The sequence below is a fragment of the Aptenodytes patagonicus genome, chromosome 2 (genome assembly GCF_965638725.1).
Source record: "Aptenodytes patagonicus chromosome 2, bAptPat1.pri.cur, whole genome shotgun sequence".
Taxonomy (NCBI): domain Eukaryota; kingdom Metazoa; phylum Chordata; class Aves; order Sphenisciformes; family Spheniscidae; genus Aptenodytes; species Aptenodytes patagonicus.
Window position 1 is genome coordinate 84,771,855 of NC_134950.1, and position 19,310 is coordinate 84,791,164.

A 19,310-nucleotide genomic window follows, 5' to 3' on the forward strand; every position below is an offset into this window, starting at 1 on the left:
CTGAGACAACAGCTTAATTTCCTGGGATCATCCCCTCTTGGGTTCTTAAATAACTAATGAGGAAGTCTCTGAGAATAAACTTCCCCACTTTGATACATATTTCAGCACATACTGCACGGGCAAAATTTTAAGAGATTTTTTTTTTTTTTAAATTACATGAATACAGTGCAAGCATGACCAATAAAACAGACTGCTACAGATCTTCCTCTTTACCTTATTAAAGTCTGACTGAAGTCTTACTAAAATGTAAGAAGAGTAACTTGAGGCATGCCATCACAACAGATGCCATGGCAAAGCAGCAAATAAAAAAATCCCCACGAAACATGATACCATCTAACTCTGTAACTGTAAGCATCCACTCTATAGCTTCTGCATGATCAAGTACCTGACTGAACATCACCATGCTCCCTGATCTTCCTGTGATAAAGCACTGGCAAAACTGCACCACCACTGGCTACAGTCCGACTTTTCTTGCTTCTCCTATTTTAAATGCTAAATATCGTAAAAGGAGACAGCAGCCCACTTCTGCACAGACTCACTTAACATGAGGCAGTCTTTCACATGCCTTAAGCATAACTTTTTAAAAATCATATAAACACTTCCAGAATATTAGTCATTATTGCAAATAAGAAAAGTTTTTCATTAAAGTCAGCTGGCTTCACTGCCTCATAATTCATGTAAGGTATCATAGAGAAAAAGGTAGTATATTATGACAATAACAGAAACCTGGTGAATAGCAGAAACGATACTGGCAAAAACAATTCCTAAATCACCTCATAGAGTAACGCTTAGGACATGTCACTATTTTAAAAATTCCTTCTCTCTCTCTTTTTCTTTCAGCAAAAATGTGAAGAACCACAACCTCTACTGAAATAGCTCCGATTTTGTGGTTCCAGTCTTCTGGTGCTTTGAGTATGTATTACCTCTTTGCAGAACAAGTTAAATGTGTGCACAAATTGCCACCAAATTATAACGATACAAGACAGAACAAACTCAGGCCCTCAAAAAACAACCTCCTCATTCCAAGGCAAGATCACAAAAAAGCTATATTCTTCACAGGCGCAGTGGATCAGATTTATCATCTACCAAGTGTCATAATCCAACCCGGGAGCAGCCACAACTAGATACCTGCACGCACTAACTAGGAGTTAGCTGGCCCAAGTGAAAGTTCCACCTTAACCCAAGGCAGTTCAGCAAGGTATCGATGAGCTGAAGCAGCATCTTTATTAAAAACTATTCCCATTATTAAAAAAGTTCCCATTAAAAGACAAAATTTCCCACAGTCTTTGTAAATTTCCCCTGGGATACTCAACAGCAGCAAGATCTGCTGCAAGAATCATTTCCTACATCACTTCCAGGCTTACTACTTTTCCCATCCAGTAACTATCACATGCTCTTACTAGTAGCAGTATTTTATAAACAGTAGATCCTTCTGCTAGCCTCTACCCTGGCACCTCGAAGTCAGGGACTTGAGGCGCACCATGACCTGCACCCACATGCAGAAAAGCACCACTTCACCACCTCCCCATTCGCAGGGCTCTGCTTTCCCTCCCCCTGGGGTCTCTGAGCAGCCGCCCAATGCAACCCCTTTCTCGGAGGGCAGACCTTCCAGTTTTGCAAGTGCAAGCACCTTAGCAGCAAGTTGAGCCAGTGTAAAGATACACAAAAAATGCAGGGCTGTTCAGTGGATGCGTACTGTCTCCTGAACACGATTTCTGCACCAGGCATCATCATATGGCAAATTAAAGCAGTTAACAGTCAGAAGTAGGATCTCTAAATTACTTTATTATGCTAACATCGCAAGGCAGCCGCTTGGATGAAATTTCAGAAAAGGTATTTTCACATAAGAATGTCGCTTCCACTTTGCTTAAAAGCGAGTGAATTAAATTTTCTCTTTGTTCTTTGCAGTTTCTAATCTGATTCTCGTAGTCAATAATTACTTATTTTAATGAAAGCACTCCAAAGCAGTTATGAACAGGAAAAATGCTCATACATCTGCCAGAGCACTAGCGAGCAGACAGGATTTCTGAAGACTTCCAGTTGAAATAGTTTGAGGGGTATTTCAGAGAAATACTGTGTAGACCTCCTATCACGAGCCTGACTTCTTAAATCTGTGGCAATGAACAGGACAGTTTACTTTTCCGTGTTACATGACCAACTCAACACTTCAGACAGAACCACACACAAACTCTTGAATTACTTTGTTACAGACTAAACCAGCAACAACTTGTTATCAGATCACCACTAATATATTTATTTATTTAAACCCAAGAATAAATGAAAGTTGAATTATTCAGCCTGAATCCCAATGCAGCGCTTTGATCACCATATTAAAAGGTTGGGCTCCTTTTCCACTTTCAAATTTTTACTGAAATTTTACATTGATAACACATCTCCCAAAACACTTTTGGTCACAAACCACTCCTGCTCCCCCTTTTAGCACAAAAAGAGGAAATAAGATTGTTTTGCTGATCCTCTAAGAGGACTTTCAAAATTAGAAGTTCAAGCCCTGTCTTCTCAGCTAGACATTCAGTAAGGCGATGGCATCGCAAGAGTCAAAATGAAAGATGTACTTGAGAAAGGAAGAGATTTTTCATCAGTTCTCCAAATGCTTTTTGTTTTGCTTGTTGCCTTCTGATAGCAATCAGCTTTGAACCTGTGTCTTGAAATCACTCCAAGCTTCTTCAAACACTCAAAACCAGTTAGTTCTTTAACAAGATTCAAGAGCTTACAAAGATTTCTGATACCCACAGAAATACTCTAGAAAAACTTGCAATGGTCAGAGTAGTCCTCTTCAACATGAGAGGGTTGGTTTGTTTGTTTTTTAAGGAAGACACAATCAGTTTACTTTAGTCTGATGCCAAACAAATGTAAATGATGTAAAAAGCTTTATTGGTTAAAATACACCTTTTCAAGTTAGCTTAAAATTACAAGAAACAAGTTTGCAATAGATGAACTAAATACAGTCTGGAATGTCGTTCTTACCCATGTAGAAAAGGCTTTCAGACTAAAAGAGGAAGAAATAGAGTTAGAAATTTCCCCTTCAAAATTTTTTTCAGGTTCTCTACACAGAAAAAGGAACGAAAGAAAACTGCCCTAATGGCAAGATCACTGAATTAATCCTATAAACCAAACATACTAAATACATCAGGACCACCGTGCTCTCCATCTTTTCCCCTTCACAGATGCTTTTTTGGGTATTTTTGGGTCACGTTTGCTCCATATCCAGCAACCATCCACCTTCCACTTCTTCCCTTTTATGTCAAGACTTGTGCATCTCCACAATAACTTTTCTATTTCTGATGATCCTTTACAATTTCTGTGTTTTACCCAAGCTTGCTCTTCCCATGTAAGGTCACCAATTTTATCCCACACTGTTTCTCTCATGACCTCCTTCCACCCTCTACATCAAGTACCCCTCTGTACTTCCCAGAATTCTAGCATCTGAGGCATCCCATTCCTCCTTCTTGCTTAAATAAATAAATAGGAGACAAAAAGGTGTGTGTGTGGGGGAAGGACTTCTTTCAGGCTTTGCGTATCTCATGCTACAGGGAGGGTGGGAGAGAAGGCAAGAGCAGGCTGGAAGACACTGTTAAAGGGCATTATGTGCTGCTCCTGAACTAGGTCTTTGATCAACAATCACAACAGAAACTAAAACTGCTTGCATTATTAAAACAGGCACAAGGAGACCGCATTCCTCAATTTCTATCACTGTGTTTCTTCAATGACACTAAAAATCAATATATTCTTGCAACCTGGTACTAGAAATGTTGGAACCGATCAAATACAGAATTAAGATGTTTTGTTACAGATATATACATTGACATTGAGAAAAAGAGAGTTAGACAAAGTGCTAAAGAGACTTTCTGCTCTGGGACAAGAAAAATCTGTCTCATTACAGAAACAAATGCATATTTACAGATGCCTCAAAAATTATGTTTCTGGGTTCTTTTTGAGCAACCCTGACTTTCCTGGAGTCACTTAAGGAACTGATTCTGTGTCTGAAAAGTTAGGGTGTTTTTTTTAAAAAGGGGTATTAGTATCAACCTGACAATTTATTCAACAAGTATTATTTTGTGGGCTTACCCTTAATATATGGGAAACTTCAAATAAAACTGCAGTGCAACTGGCTGACTAGAAAGCTACTTATATGTCACTTTTAGACAATGTATGGCAAAAGATTTTTATCACTGTTCCACACAACTTGCGCATCTCTCGTACCTTTAAATCATCACAGCTACAGTAACATTACCGAATTACAATACCAGTGCTTTCACAGAACACGCAGAGGCAGACAACATTTGAAAGACCACAAAGTAGCTGTCAAACTCCGTTATGTTTTCAACACCAAATTTCAAGGTGTCAGGATGCAAAACCTGGGAACAGAAGAGTTTGCCCCACACTGCAGATACAGCCTCCGTCGTTCCCAGTTCTCTCAGGTAAAGGGATTGACAGTAATCATGACTGAGTTTATTCTGAGGCAAAGATAACTTGGTCAACCACCACATACACGTCAGCATAAAAAGGAGAAAGATGGCTGGGCCATATTTTGGCATGCTTTTTAGGGGAGGCAGCAGAAGGGGCAAGGGTATGCCATAAACAGGATGATAATTAATGCCCCTTGTTCTTAGTAGGACCTTGATTTATCCTCTCTGTGGTAAGTATACCCCATCTTTCAGCTAGTCCCACGCTAATTTCAGTGGGATGGAATCCAGTTGTCTCTCTAAATTATAAACTAAAATGTCTGAAGCCAAGCTCCTTTCTTAAAAACCATAATCAAAGTGAAGTACTAAACTACAAATTTAGATGTTTTCAACCAATCAAGCCATTTCTAAGATGGAAATGTCATACTCTATAATCATCCTTATGTGCTTGGCCTTCTGCAGCCCTCACCATGTTTGGTGACTCACGGTGGGTTTCCAACTGCCCAAATTTACATCAGCTTTGCTTTTCTTTACCTCTGTGTTCCTTTGTCAATGTGCACAACCTTATGACCCCTAAATTGTCCTTTTTTCTTCTCAAGGTCAGTTGTAGAATTGATTGTAAAATGAGCTGTTTGTAAACACACAGGCCACACTACAAATGCAAGAGTTAGCATCCACAGGAGAGGACCTTTAGAAGGGAACCAGAACACGACAGAGAATGTCACTAAGAAGATCAAATGTGAACAGCCAGCTACCTACGTCCAAGACCCACCTGCTAAACGTTCTCTTTGTCATTGTTTTTGAAAAGCGTCTTCTCAGGCACATTCACACTGCTTAGCTGCACTTTCCCATGTGCTTCAGTCCACGATGTAAGCTGCAACAGTCTCTTCTACCAACTGCCTCCCTGGTGGCCTTTTCCCTTCCTGTGCTAAGCACAGATCAGATCCAAGGCATAACCGACCAAGGCATTTTCAAAGTCAGGCTTTATGCTTGTTTTCACTGGTACAGTTCACAAGAAGATTTTTGGAATAATTTTGGATTTTTTTTAAATATGCGATTTCAGACAATCAGAGGCAACTGTTGGGGAACAGTATACCATATTAGATGCATCCTTTGTCTGTTATGTTGACCCTTCAACCCAACTAACGTGACCTTAAGCCTCCCTTGGTACAAGAGTATTAAGCAACACCGTCCTGTTCCCAAGCCCCTCCAAGGGCAAAGGCTATGCTACCTCTTCATGAAAAAAGTGGTACTTTGCAACCCAGCTACCTTGACTTCTAAACTAAGTGAATCCTTCCACTCCCTACAGCTTCAACCTTGCACATTCATAGTGTCCTTGCTGTAGGCAGCTAACTGAAGCTGCCTAGATCTGTTTCTTAAGGGTTAAAATCTGCTTTTTTGTCACCTTAGCTGCCAACGTAAATATCCAGAACAGTGTACAGAGGCAGTCACGTCTTTCAGCTTAACTCCACAGAAGGCTCAGAGATGGTGAAGAACCTGCACAAAACTAAGCGCTCTCCACAGGTTAAAAGATACACTCATAGCTTAACCTCATCTTATTTTCCCATTAATTTTCTCTTACTGAACAGACTGTCCCATGTGGATGGAGATACTCAAGGAAACTCTACAAGTGTTATCCAGAATCTGCACAAAAAAATCCAGCTGGGAAAGACGAAACCAATATAAAGAAAAGCTGATAAAAGAGCATTGTTACAGCCAAAGGTAAAAACCAAAACAACAGACAATAATATTGATGTCAGACATCTTTCCTTATTTAAGAACTTCACGTTTCTGGCAGTTTGTTTCCTGTATAAAAAGGACTGAGCCTCCTCGTTTTTATTGCATTTTTTTGCTGACTAATACAATACAACCTCTACCATGTAGCAGTCCTGTCTACCAGATGTCAGGATAATGATCTTTTGTGCATAGACTATTTATATAAACAGTTATGGAAGAGTATCTCTCTTCACCATTACCAAGTGGAGAGAGGAGGTGACCTCCTGAACAAAAAAACACGATCGATCAGAATGAGACATTGATTTTTGTCATTTTCATGAGCTGCAATACAGCATGTGAATGTAGGTTTGCACATCAGACTGTAGCAATCTGTGTGCACAAGTGCACAGCTTAACACTAACCAGGCGATCTCTAGCTCAAATCAGAAAAGGCTCCACAAAGAGTGGAGACCCCATGGCTCGTCACTTCATTTCAAATGGCCTGTGGCCACACACTAGTTCTTCTTCCTGCTTTGTTATTGCACAATGCTCAAATGAGTCTCTCAAAGCTGTCTGAAGGTCTAATTCACCCTCCAGCAAGGAAAAGACAAAAATGGTCTCCTTCCTTTCTATAGATTTCATCCTGGGAAGATGAAGGGGCTTTTCAGAGATAGCACATGCAAATGAAAACAAAAATGCTGGTAGATTATATACCAAAAAGCAGTGTCTCTAGAACACCGGAGAAATATTTTTAATATAAAGCTTTGGAGATCTGTTTCATTCTGCCTGCGAGTATTTTACATACTGATATCCAGATTTTCATAACTTCCATGGTCCTTTAATGTTTTAAGACCTCTTCTATAGAAAGGGGTTTTTTAGGAGGAGAGCGAGAAGAGCAGGAATTATGCTTAAACAGAGCATGAAAACAGAAATCAAAAGCCAGAATAACTATGTATTGCATGGCATATGTCTATGCCATGTAGTTTGTTGGATGGCATCGAACTGCTGCCAAATAGCCGTGGGTCTAGAAATCAGCACTAATACGGCAAACAGTATTAGCAGTCAAAAATCTGCTACATGGAACTTTTGGACTCCGTTTGCTTTTAAAAGGAAAGACTGACAGACATCAAAAGGAAATAGCTGAAAGTGCTTGCGAGAAATGGACTACATCTTTTCAAATAACAGTAACAGCCTGGCTATGAATCAATAGTCCATTTACACAGGTAGACAATAGCTATAAAAGTAATTTAATTCATTCTCAACTTAAATGGGCCTGTGGCCTTTCTAGTATTAAACTGCTGGAATATGTGAATAAGGCAGTTGGACAGTGTAGCACAAGCAGTAAATTTTGTGCAGCTCACTTTACAGTCAAAGCCTAACTCACGTAAAGAAAACACGTGCTGGTGACAGACAAGCAGTTTAAGTTTCGGAGTCCAAATTCCTGCTCTCTTTTCAATGCCTTTGTGGGACTGGGAGCAAACAGACCTTACAGAAAGGAGCCAAAGCTTACCTGCAAGTGAGGCAAAGGCGCACACAGAAGCGTTCAGCACCATTTGCAAAAGCTCTGACTGAACGGTGCTAAGCTGCTGTCGGCACTTACGCAAACGACTGAAAAATTTGCCTTTTGATTCTGCACGTTGGTCTACTTTCTGTTCTCAGCTCAGAGTTAGCAGTGGCATTCAATAAAGGTGTGGAGAAAACAACATGAAAACAAGCCTTCAAATCTCAGAAGACATTAGCAATATATACCATCACCAATGACAAAACCTGCACAAGATGATAAGATTTCTACTTTGCAATTTTCAATATGAAGTTATCATTAAGTAGGGCTTAGGTATCATTCAAAACTCATGGTAGTCAACAGGAATTGACACCATTGACCCTGCATGTATTATTTATTCTCCTACCAACCAACCAAATGAGAAGAAAAATACTGGTACAGAGCAGACAGAAAGGCAAGTTTTTTGATATTTTATAATAAAACTTTTACCTCCTCTGCCTCCACATCTGTCTCACTGAAATAGCCCACTGATGAAGGAGGGCAAGATCCCCACTGCAGCATATACATACAGCAGGTTACCAACAAGTACCTAATGTGCTGCAAACCGTAATATAAATTCATGTGTTTTGTGTAGCCGTTGCATACATTGCAAAGCATTTGTGTGGTCGTTGCATACATGATAGCATACTCAATTACACAGACCTTTGTGAGCAGCTCCCTTTTTAATGATATCACATTGACCACGACACCTCAGGCTGAAATATTTGCTAAGATCTGGAAATATGCACCTTTAAAATCCCCAATATTTTCAGTTGAGGACAAAGTTCAGGCAAACATTCTTTATTGTTGTTTTTGTTATTGTTATTAGCAGTCCCACAAGTTCTGCAGTATGGAGGAATTCAGAAGCAAAGTTGGTTAACCAACCGATGGCACTTGTTTACTTCTCATATCTTTACAGCTATGTTCTTCCTCTAACATGTATTAAAACAAGAAAAACAAATAAAAAATAATTATAATTGGCCTTTGGCAGACAATTGTTGATCTATATAACTGACCATCCTTTAGAAATAGCAATCAACAAAAATAAATTCCACTAGATTTCCAATTAAAAGCCTGCTGTGTTTATATAGATCTTTGTCTGCTGCTCTCTAGTAACAGATGTGAAATGGGAGCTGTAATTAATGCTTGGAGACAGGAACTCACTTTGAACTACATTTTGAAAACATTATCTCATGTGTGTAAGCATAACATGCTAATTATGGACGTAAGTAGCTATGTATAGACATTTGTCGTGCATTCTTAGTAATGGTGGTCTCTGCTCTCTTCACCTCCGCTGAAGGAGCTGGTGGAGAGAATTTTCCCCATCTCCCCAGTCGCATAGGAAGGCATGAAAAACACTGTGATCCATCAGCATGCTTTTAAAATTTCTTTACTGTAAAAGCAGAGCAATTAAATAAACAGCAGTTTCCTCAGTGACCATAGAGCAGATCCTGCAAACCGGGTTACTTGGGACTGCTCTAGAGCATTGGGTGCCTGTGGAGAGGAACTGTGCAACCACAGCTGGGTTGCAGACAAGACCAGGATAAATGTAGTTCTAGGAGCTAGTGTAATAACTAAGGACTTGGTCTAAATGTACATATACAATATTTATATGTATTTTATAGTACTAACTAATGACACAATTTGTGTATACCATTGTTTGTTTTTTTTAAAGTCAATGGCACACACTTATTTATACCATGGAGCACAACAGGCCAAAGACCAAGGCTGTTGAGCTGTCCAGCATAATGTATGGGTCCTTGATACACATTCTTTTTAGGTTGTTTCTGCAGGGAGTGCATCCAGGTTTTTCCATTTAAGAAATAGGTCATGACAGTTTTTGTCTTTATAAGTAAACACTTTGGGGCTATTGTCTTCTACTGATCTTCCTTTGTCTTTCTGCCTCCACCTACAACTTGTACCCGTGCTAGAGGACATCTGAACAGGAGCGCTTCCAAAGTGTATGAATTATGTCTGTCTGTATTTAATTAACCATGACTTCATTATGCCCTACTATTTTCTCACTATAACATGCAGCAACATCATCCACTTCCTGCTGACCATCGTAACATGGCACAGAGCAGCCGCACCAGATCTGAAATGAGTTTTACTGTACTCAGAAAAAAACAAATATGCAAAAACCTAGACAAACAAGTCACAGAGTGCAGCTGACCTAGATACTGAAGTATCTGTGTCTGCAAACAGAATTTGAAAAAACCCCGATGGTGATTATTGATTAATACTGCACAAACATCAACTGGTTGCCTCAGGGAACCCTCATGACTTCGAGGGAGATAAATTATCTAATTACTGCAAGTTTAACAAACTACAGCTGAACACGCTTCTAAAGTAAATAAACAAATAGATTTAAAAATCGACACATAAATAACTGAACATACCTTTTAAGAACAGATAACTGAGCATTCAGTGTAATGAAGTGGCTAGGAGCTCTGCAAGCAACCTTGTCAGGGAAGAGACAATTTTTCCAGTTTAACACCTTTTTTAAAAATCAGAGAAATGTTGCTTTCTCATCCAAGTTATTCCATGTTTGTTGCTTCAGCTGAAGAGAGAAAGGAAGCCAGCCACAAAAACTGAGCTCCTAATTACCATCATCCTCCCTCTGATGTGGCTGGTACAGCACTACATGTCTACGTGGCTGGTACAGAAGTTTTTATACATACACACACAAACCTAACTGACGGTTCTAATTATCAGCGGGCAAGCTGTAGTCCTAATTTGAAAGTGAGAAAAAATAGGTTAATGTTCTCTCTCACCCTTCCTGGCCACCACACCCAACTGACGGACAACCTGGAGGCCACTCTCCCCATCAGGGGAGGGCGGCCGAGGGACCGACACACCCTACCCCACGCAGCATGCCTCTCTGGGCACGGGTACACGTTCTCCACCTAAACAAGACGGGCACACATCAAATCATCACCACTTCAAAGGGGAACGTGCCTACCTGGCACTTCAGAGCTTAATTCAAAAGGAAAAAACTAATCAGATGTGCTTCGAAACTTGTTTATTGCTTGAACTCAGGCAAAGGAGGGTGGATCTGACACTGAAAACCTCCATACTGACCTGCACAATGTATACTGCAGTTACCCGCCTCTCACCTCAGCAAAAGCTGCTCTCTAATCCTCTGGTCTGCTCTTCTGAAATTTGCTCGCCTGCATCAGTAACTAACCACTGGCCACAGGGACAAGACAACCACAGCTCATCCCGGAGCCAGCTCGAACACCATAATTTGTGTGTCTTGCAGCACAATCCACGTGGTGTGGTTTATGGCGTCCTCTCCAAGGCTAAGCCAGTCTCCTCCACAATGTGTACTTAACTAAAAGTAAACCAGAATCAACAGCTTCGGGAAAAACTTGCCTTTGAACAGCGACAAGAATGGCTGCCGCAGCACTTCCCCTCTCCACATTGTGTGCCCCGTGCTGGCCTTGCTTCACAGGCGACGAAACCCCTCATTCGCCTTCACAAAAGGCTGTTTTCAAATGTGGGCACCTTCTGCTTTTAGCACCAGTGTTTATCTTTCCATATTTTGCCACATACCAGCCTAGCACGCAAGCTAATCTGAACATTCACAGACAGACGTTAAACCTCGTATGCTGATGTTCAGAAGCTGGACCTCCCCTATCAAGTTGTTCCTGATGGAGTAAAATGGGGGAGGAAGTAGCAATGAAACCCCCTGCAACATATGATCACTGCCATCCTAGCTCTGCTCCTTTCCTGGACAATAAAAGCAGTGATAGCCCAGAAGCAAACTTTTAGACAAAAGCAGTATTAATCAAGAAACCTGAAAAAAATACCAGACAGGAGCCTGCTTTAAGTAATCAAGAAAGGGCACGTACATCCCATGCTTCTCACAGGCCCAAAAGGAAAAACACGCACTCTTTTCTTTTACAGAAATTCAGACAAAAAGTATCACAAGCAGATGTCAACAGACTTGACACTGATACAAAAAGATGGTTGCACATAGACACGAACAACTTTTGTCATTCACCTTCTCGCTAAGAGCACAGATTCAGCTAAGAGCCTCAACTCATTAAGTACAGAACCAGGCATCATTCACGCTACGAACACAGTCTATATGCTAAATCAATATTCCTCCCTCCCCCAAAACTAGGAAGAAATACAGAAAATCCTCTGCTGATCCTTTATAGCTGCTATTGTTGGCAGCAGCAAAGAAAGTCACTGACACGTTTGACAAAACTTGGCACCCATAGCGAGTATCTTTATAGTATTAATTAGGAAGTAGTGAAGAGTTTAGGAACACGGGTATGATTATGTGAGACAAAAATGTTATTAAGTAAAGGAAGATTAAACTGAACTCAAACATCTGAAGATATTTACTTAAATCCTCATTGCTGGAGAAACAGCTCCTCAAATACTGACAAACACACAAGTTAACAGTGGAAGATTTGCATAAATAATTGTCTTCCTGAGAAAGCAACTGTTCAAATTTCTTCTTAATTGTTTTTCTTCTATATTTTTGAAATTATATATAGTTTACACCACAATTTAGTATATTACACTTCATATAACTTTTGGGCTTGCTTCTTCACACACACACAAAACTTACGTCCTAATTAAGTGCATTCTTCATTAAGGGTACAAAGGTGCTTCCCGGTCTCATTGCCACTGAGAAAACTAGCAAAAAGCTGCCAGACTCAAGAACCACACTAATATGCTTGTAATATTACAAGCATAAAACTAAAAAAATGCCAGCATACAACTTTGCATACCTTCCCCCCCCACTTAGGATGTGGACAAGGAGGTACACAGAGCTGAAGTAAAGAGGGACAAAACACCTGTAAGCTAAAAGTCGAATCACCATATAATTGCCATGTCCTATATTCGGGGACGGCAAGAAGTCTTACAACGGCGTGACCAAGCCCTAGGCTCAGAGTGGAGAGGGGTACACGCCTTCCCAATTTATCCCCAACGTACAAGGGACAGATACAGCCAAGGCGGATACAAGAAACCATATGTGCACTACACTCATGAAGCAATTCCTGGCCAAGGGAGAGGACTTTTTGGAGGGAAGGGAGAAGGCAAATGTACAATCCGGAAAGTTTTGCTTGCTCCTGGCACGAACTCCAATGGCTTCCACTGTCCTGTACAAGAACTAGTCTGGTCCCAAAACAGAATGACCAGGAGCCTAATTTCTTCAGCTGCAAGTATGCCTTCAACAAAGGTAAACTTAATGCACCTTTCAGTCCATTTTTTTTTTTTTAGCATCAAACATTAAAATATCTTTGAACTGTTGAATACAGTTAAGAGATTTTGGCTTGAAAAGACATGGTTCATTTTGCAATGACAATACCTCCTCCTACAACACATGCTCATGTATCTGTGAAGTTTTGTAAAATTATTCAAGTTATTTAATTGGCTTTTCTTGGGGTTTCTGTTCCTGGAGCCCTGTGCTGCTAAAACACCACCGTTGGCACAGCAGGAGTGGGGTATCAATGAGGAGGGAGAAAAGAAGACGTTTCTTACATCAGGTCCCGGTTACACGTATAGGACAACAGAGAGGCTTTCATATGCATTTCAAAACACAACTTTTTTCTGACCACCTTTTCAATCATTTTTCAGGTGAGGTGGATTCAAAAGAGTAAGCAGTAAAATTACCAAAACTGAAGGGATAACAAGTATTCAGCAGCAACTGAAGATGTGTCATCATTAACAGCACACAAACCTGTTTGTCTAGAAATGTACAACGCACTGAGCACCAAGTATCAGAATACCCTAAACTTGCCTTGACAAGCTAAGAAATAAGCTAGGACATGTCTCTTCAGAACAAGGCTATTCTTTGCCTCTGCAAAGAACCACCCTCTTTTACATACACACTTTTTTAAAGGGGGAAGCGTCCTCCATCTGAGTACACATAATGGCTCAGAAAACAATTTTTTTTTATTTTGACTCACACTGAGTATTACATTCTAATCTAATAACACCAGTGGAAAACTAAACTCTTACCAAGTAGCTACTTTTCCCTGCACATGCAGGATTGTTCATATATACTATTAATTTTTTGTTTACTGATTTTTCTGAATGGCAAAATGGTTCATCTGTTTTGAGAAAAAAACATACATAAAAGACTTTTGTAAAGAGAACTACCTCAACACTTAGCATTTGCCGTACCAGCCACTTTAAAGGTAATGTGCAAAGGAACATAATTTCCTTATGCCTTTTTTTGCTTTTTATCATAAAGAAATTTCTAAACACAGGGAAAGTTTATTTTTACATGAAGATATGTTCATTTTTAAAAATAAAAAAGGCAAACTTAATAGATGAAGCTTGGAATAAAGCATGTATATGACCAAATCAAGGGCCTAGACAGGTGGTGCAAACAAAAATTATTTATGTTATGCAATTATTAATTAAAAAAAAAAAAAAACCAAACCAGAAAACAAAGCCACCAATCACTGAACCACTGAAAAGTGAAATTTCACAATCTGTAACAGCCACTAATATTCCTTGTATCTTTCTCACATTTAGTGTCGTTCCAGATTCAGGAAAGATTCATATCTAGTCAGTTCAAGACTAATGAAAGCATTTAAAGAGCAGGTAAATCTAATCACAAAAACCTTCATTACAGAGCTGAGAAAAAGAATTCTGTGTGGACTAATTCCTAGTTTTTCTAACTGATAAACAGCTGCCTGTTCTCATACACCCCAAACTCCGACTATCTGTATTTAATGGCACAGGTCCTCAGCTTGACGATCATAATACCATCCCCTTTCTACTACAATAGAAAAGGGAAGGCTGATCAGAAATGGATCTTGGCCTGATGGGATCTCAAACGGCAGTCACAGACTAAATCCCACAGCATCCTCTTTGATGATGTACGCAGCACATTGTTGGGGCAGAGAGTCAAAGGAGAAGAGAAAAACAAGAGCCCTTTACACAACCCTATCATCGGAAGCGTAACAGTGTATATAGCATGCCAGTTTTTCCAAGGTTTCCAAGGGATTGCCTGGCCAGCCCTGAGCTACTTTCTCCTTCCATCGCTGTTGGCGAGAAGTCACTAGATGTGGCACGCTTCAGCTGTATGTGGATACACAAAGAACTGGAGAACGTTAGGAGGGGAGATACCACAGAACAGCAAAACACACACAGCACTTACACATTCAAAAACATTCCCTCTGGATATTTTTCTTAATTTTAGAAGAAACTTACATAGATCTTATCTTGCTGATATCGCTGGAATAAGTTGTGCATAATGGAGCCTTCATGGAGATCTACAAGTGCTGCCATGTCTTCCATGCTCTCTGTGCTTGTTTGATGCATAGGCGTTACTTTTTGGTGTGTGATCGTGCTCTGTTTGTAAGTGAATACCTGAAAGAGGGGAAACAAAAAGAATATAATAATCAGAGCACACATTCAAAAAATCCTATCTGAGAATGGAGCTTTCATACCCATATTCATATTCCCTATCCAGTTTATCAGTGTGCAGACTTATAAAATATAATAGTCTGCCAGTCTACCTTCTTCGAAAGCTTCTCTGACAATAACTGAAGCCCCAAATACATACATGGATGTCATATGAAACTAGCGCATACTGACAATGCACTGAGGACTAAAACGTCTTTTCCTTTTTAAGGGCATATGTCATCTTGTTTCACACTGGACTACTGTTAGACTTTATCAGGAGAAAAATAGCCAAGCAATAATCATTCCCAAAAAATCCAAAACCAACCAAACAAAACCCCACCCCTTACAGTAAACCCTGCTTATACTCAAATTACTCTGGGAGGAAACGTTTTACAGTGCAAAACAGCAAATGAAAATTATTGCTCTAACAGGCTGCAAGTGTATATGTTTGATCTGAAATCCACTTAACTGTTTCCATTCAATTCTCCGGTCAGGACCGCTATCGGGTCAGGTCATTATTCCTAATCTAAGTAGCACACTCAGTTCAGTGTGCTGCAGATATTTGAAAATGAATAGGTGAACCAATTTCTAATTAATGGACTTTTGAGACAAATTTCTGAAGCCTGTTCCAAAGAGACAGTAAAAGCTCTAAAAAAGCCACAATTTAAATACTCAGTCAGAAAACACTCTACATATCTTCATAAAACTATCACAAATATGCTCAGAAGATGTACCCATCCCCAATCTAGTTAACCTTTTATGAATACTTAAACTTTTATGAATACTAATGACATCACTAAAGACTATAAAACAATAGCTTTGGAATTCAGCTTCCCATTTCCTTTTAATTTACATCTTGGCGGCTCAACCTTATAGACATATGCCTGCATCTCACAGCCAATGCTACTCAGGCAATACTAGTGCCCGCTAATGGTACCGTTTCAGTGTAAGAAACTCAAGTGCGGGGTTAATGCAAATACTTTAATGATGTGCAATATTTAAAAAAAACCCAAACCTTCCCAAATCCTTTGAAATAATATTTATAAAACCAATGGAAGAAGCGCAATAACCAGCAGCCCGAACGCTGGTGAGCACTGCAGGATTGCTGCTGCGGGCTGGGGATCAGGATTGGGTCCCGATGGACAGGGCAGTGCAAGGGGCCACATCTGCCCGGGAAGAGAAAGCCCCTCAAAGGATTTCAGCATAAAAATATATATATGATCCTGGTAACGAAAGACTGAACAAGGACGGTTGCATCATCATAGAAGGCCATTCAGGAAAACAGTGATTTTGTCTGTCTTGCTGAGGCAAGTGAGAAAAAGAAGCTGAAGAAGCAAGAGGCTGAACGCAAACCACACTTAACATAGAAGCTCTATACTCGGATATCCCACCAGCTGATAGAGGAGAATTTCCTGATGAAATTTGTTCATTAAAATCATATCCCGGGTGTACCAAATTCTGGCACAGGCCATCGCACCATCACAGCTGTCACTTGCACCAGCGCAAAGTGCACTGGGGGAGGGCTGGGGGAGAAAGGAGATCCAGGAAACAAATTTCTGACAGGTGCTGGAAGGCAGCACAGATGTCAATGGGACACACGAGCAAACCATCAGAAAGTTCCCAGAGATTCAGAGCATCCAAAGCACAGTCCCTAACTGCGGGGAAAGAGACAGACAGTGAGAGATCTGAGCCGTATTTTGTGGGAAACAACCATCAAGATGACAGGACAAGCATTTGTACAGGGCAGAGAGATGCTGGCCAGGATGGAGAAAGCAGCCACTTGTACATGATCCAGGGGCAAGCGGTCCAGCTATCTAACAGACAGAAGGAACGCGAACAGGATCAACTGATAGCAAAAGTTTGAGGCTGAAAACAGCGTTAGCAGTCCCAAGAATAACCACACAAATTGTAAGCTGGAATTAGAGGTAATTACATCTCAAGAGTAATAAACTGCAGTTCCTAGTCAGAAGAACCATGACAAAAAACCCAAAGGCCATACTGCAGAACAAAGAATATTGTAAGTTGGAAGACTTGGAAATAAAAGGGATTTAAGGAGAGCAAATCCTAGAAAAGTAAGTAGCTTAACAGAAGCCATGTATCAGCATGGAATTAAAACAGAAAAATAGACTCAATAAGAGAATTAGGAAACCAAAAGGGGATGGCACATATCCTGTGAGTGCGGCTCATGTGAACACAGAAAGGAAACAAAACATCATTTCTAGGAGGAGCATTTTTGTATTTGTGATTTCTGTTCTTTGGTATGTGATGCACAGGTTAGGAGGGTAGGCAGAGCACTCCATACATCACTAAACACATTTATTAACATAAGGAATTAATAAAAATGCACTGAGAAAAACAACGTGACAATTGACTTGTGAGTGGCAGGACTATCTAAGATGGTCTTTGCAGATTCATCCTTCCCACTCAAACCCACTATTTTCTCTTCTTCAGGCTGGTTGTCCTCATGCTTCCAGCTCTTCCACGCATTGCCTCCTTGTTTGGGTGAGGAAACGGCTCTGTGAGCTGACTCAGAGAGATGCCCGTGTGTCAACCAGCTAAAAAACACAGTGACTGGTCATAATGGCTGCCACCCAGACTAGAAAGAAGGAGGGTCTCTTCCTCAACGCTGGGGAGTTACTTTTCCTTTACTTTTAATTTTTACCAGAGCCACACATCCTTCAGATTTCATAAACCCACTGTAAAACTTGGTCAAAATCATCTAACGAGATCAAAGTCATCAGACAGGGCAGCAGGATCACATGCGCAGACCTCACCTCCTTAAAGTGGGTTTTTAGCAGTCCTGCTGCTCAAGCCCCGAGAGGCCTGCTTTGTTTTATTTCATCTTGACTCACGCCTTTATTAGGATAAGGATGTGAAAAAGCTACCTTGAACTTTATCGTTACTAATTAGAAGGTCATGTTATGAAATATTACAGCAGATGAAATCCTCAGGAAATAGGAACCAAGAGCCATTCTGCGGGGTCAGCATGCAGGAGAGGAAGATGAACAAGTTGGCTCCTGAACTTCAAGAGGAGCCCGTTGGCAGAGTGCAGGAGCGTCCATCCTCAAGGATCTTGCCAGCATTTCTGGAAGGTCAAGTAAAACATGCAGGAAACTTGGAATAAGATTTAAGACAAGCCTAAATGAGAATTCAGCAAAAAATTCTTTCCTCTCAAGATATAAATGGTCCAAGTTAACAAACATGCTGAATACATGGAAAACTATAAATTAAACCCTAAAGAGACAGCACGCAAAATAAGAACTCTCAAAGTTATTATGGAAGTGAAAATTAGAGGTTGAGATAGGATGGAGCAATGCAAAAAACAACAATAAAAAGAACAAGCTCAAGAAGTACAAGACAAAACAGCAAACCTAGCTAAACAACAGTAAAGAGCATTTCACTAGGAAAGGAGAACAACACTTCAAAACCGCTCAACTGTCCCTACCACAGCTTACTAGTGCTGTGATTAACAGGCCAAAAATGGACTCAAATGAGGAAGCAACCTGAAAGCCCAGGGGACCGATGCTACCAAGTTCCCCAGGTAACACAAAAAAAAGCTGTAAGAGGCACTCTGAAGTTCGAAAATAACGTAGGAGGGAACTATTGGACGCCCAAATATTAATAGCTTGCTGAAAGAAGAACCCACATCCAAGGGCTGGAGGAGCGCTGTTTGGTGTATCTTGAAGAAGAAAGCAAATATGACTGAAAAAAAAGTAATCACATGCTGCTGAGTCAGATTTCTTTCTCTAGTAAAAAAAGGAAAGATTGAAGAGACAGGTGAGTGAGGACAGGAATATTTGAATGAACATTAAAAATAGGGTGACATGCAGAAAGTGTGAAAACAAACCGTATTGGTCTGGTTGCGACGGCCTGTTCCAAAGCTTTGATGACACGACCCCATGTCCTGATTCATGTCTGTTCAGAAATCAACAGGATTATTAGCCCAATTCCATTCTCTCCAGAACTGGGTAAAATTCGTAAGCCTTGCTGTGACAGGGACATACCCAGAGCAGTGTCAAGGTCTGCCTGCTCAACCATCGTGACACCCGCAGCGCTTGCCAGATCTGCTTTAGGACACAACGTCAAGCCCTAGACACTGGGAGTGAGAACTACACTCATACTTCCCAAAAGTACTACCCAGGTGAGAGAGGAGGAAAGGTAGAGAAAATGAATTCATCGTCTCACGAGGAGAACATTAGCCTTGGACATGAGACCAAGGAAAAAGAAGCTAGAGGGAAGTCCTCAGCAGCA

At 40.5% G+C, this 19,310-nt stretch overlaps 1 protein-coding gene across 2 annotated transcripts in view; it reads right to left on the bottom strand.

Moving 5' to 3' along the window:
- MYO10 (myosin X) overlaps window positions 1-19,310 on the bottom strand; it is a 175,417-nt gene that overhangs the window by 83,027 nt on the left and 73,080 nt on the right. For both annotated transcript variants that reach the window (XM_076330372.1, XM_076330371.1), the window contains one exon: window positions 14,865-15,023. In XM_076330372.1, the coding sequence (XP_076186487.1) occupies window positions 14,865-15,023 (159 nt within the window). The remainder of the gene's footprint in view (window positions 1-14,864; window positions 15,024-19,310) is intronic.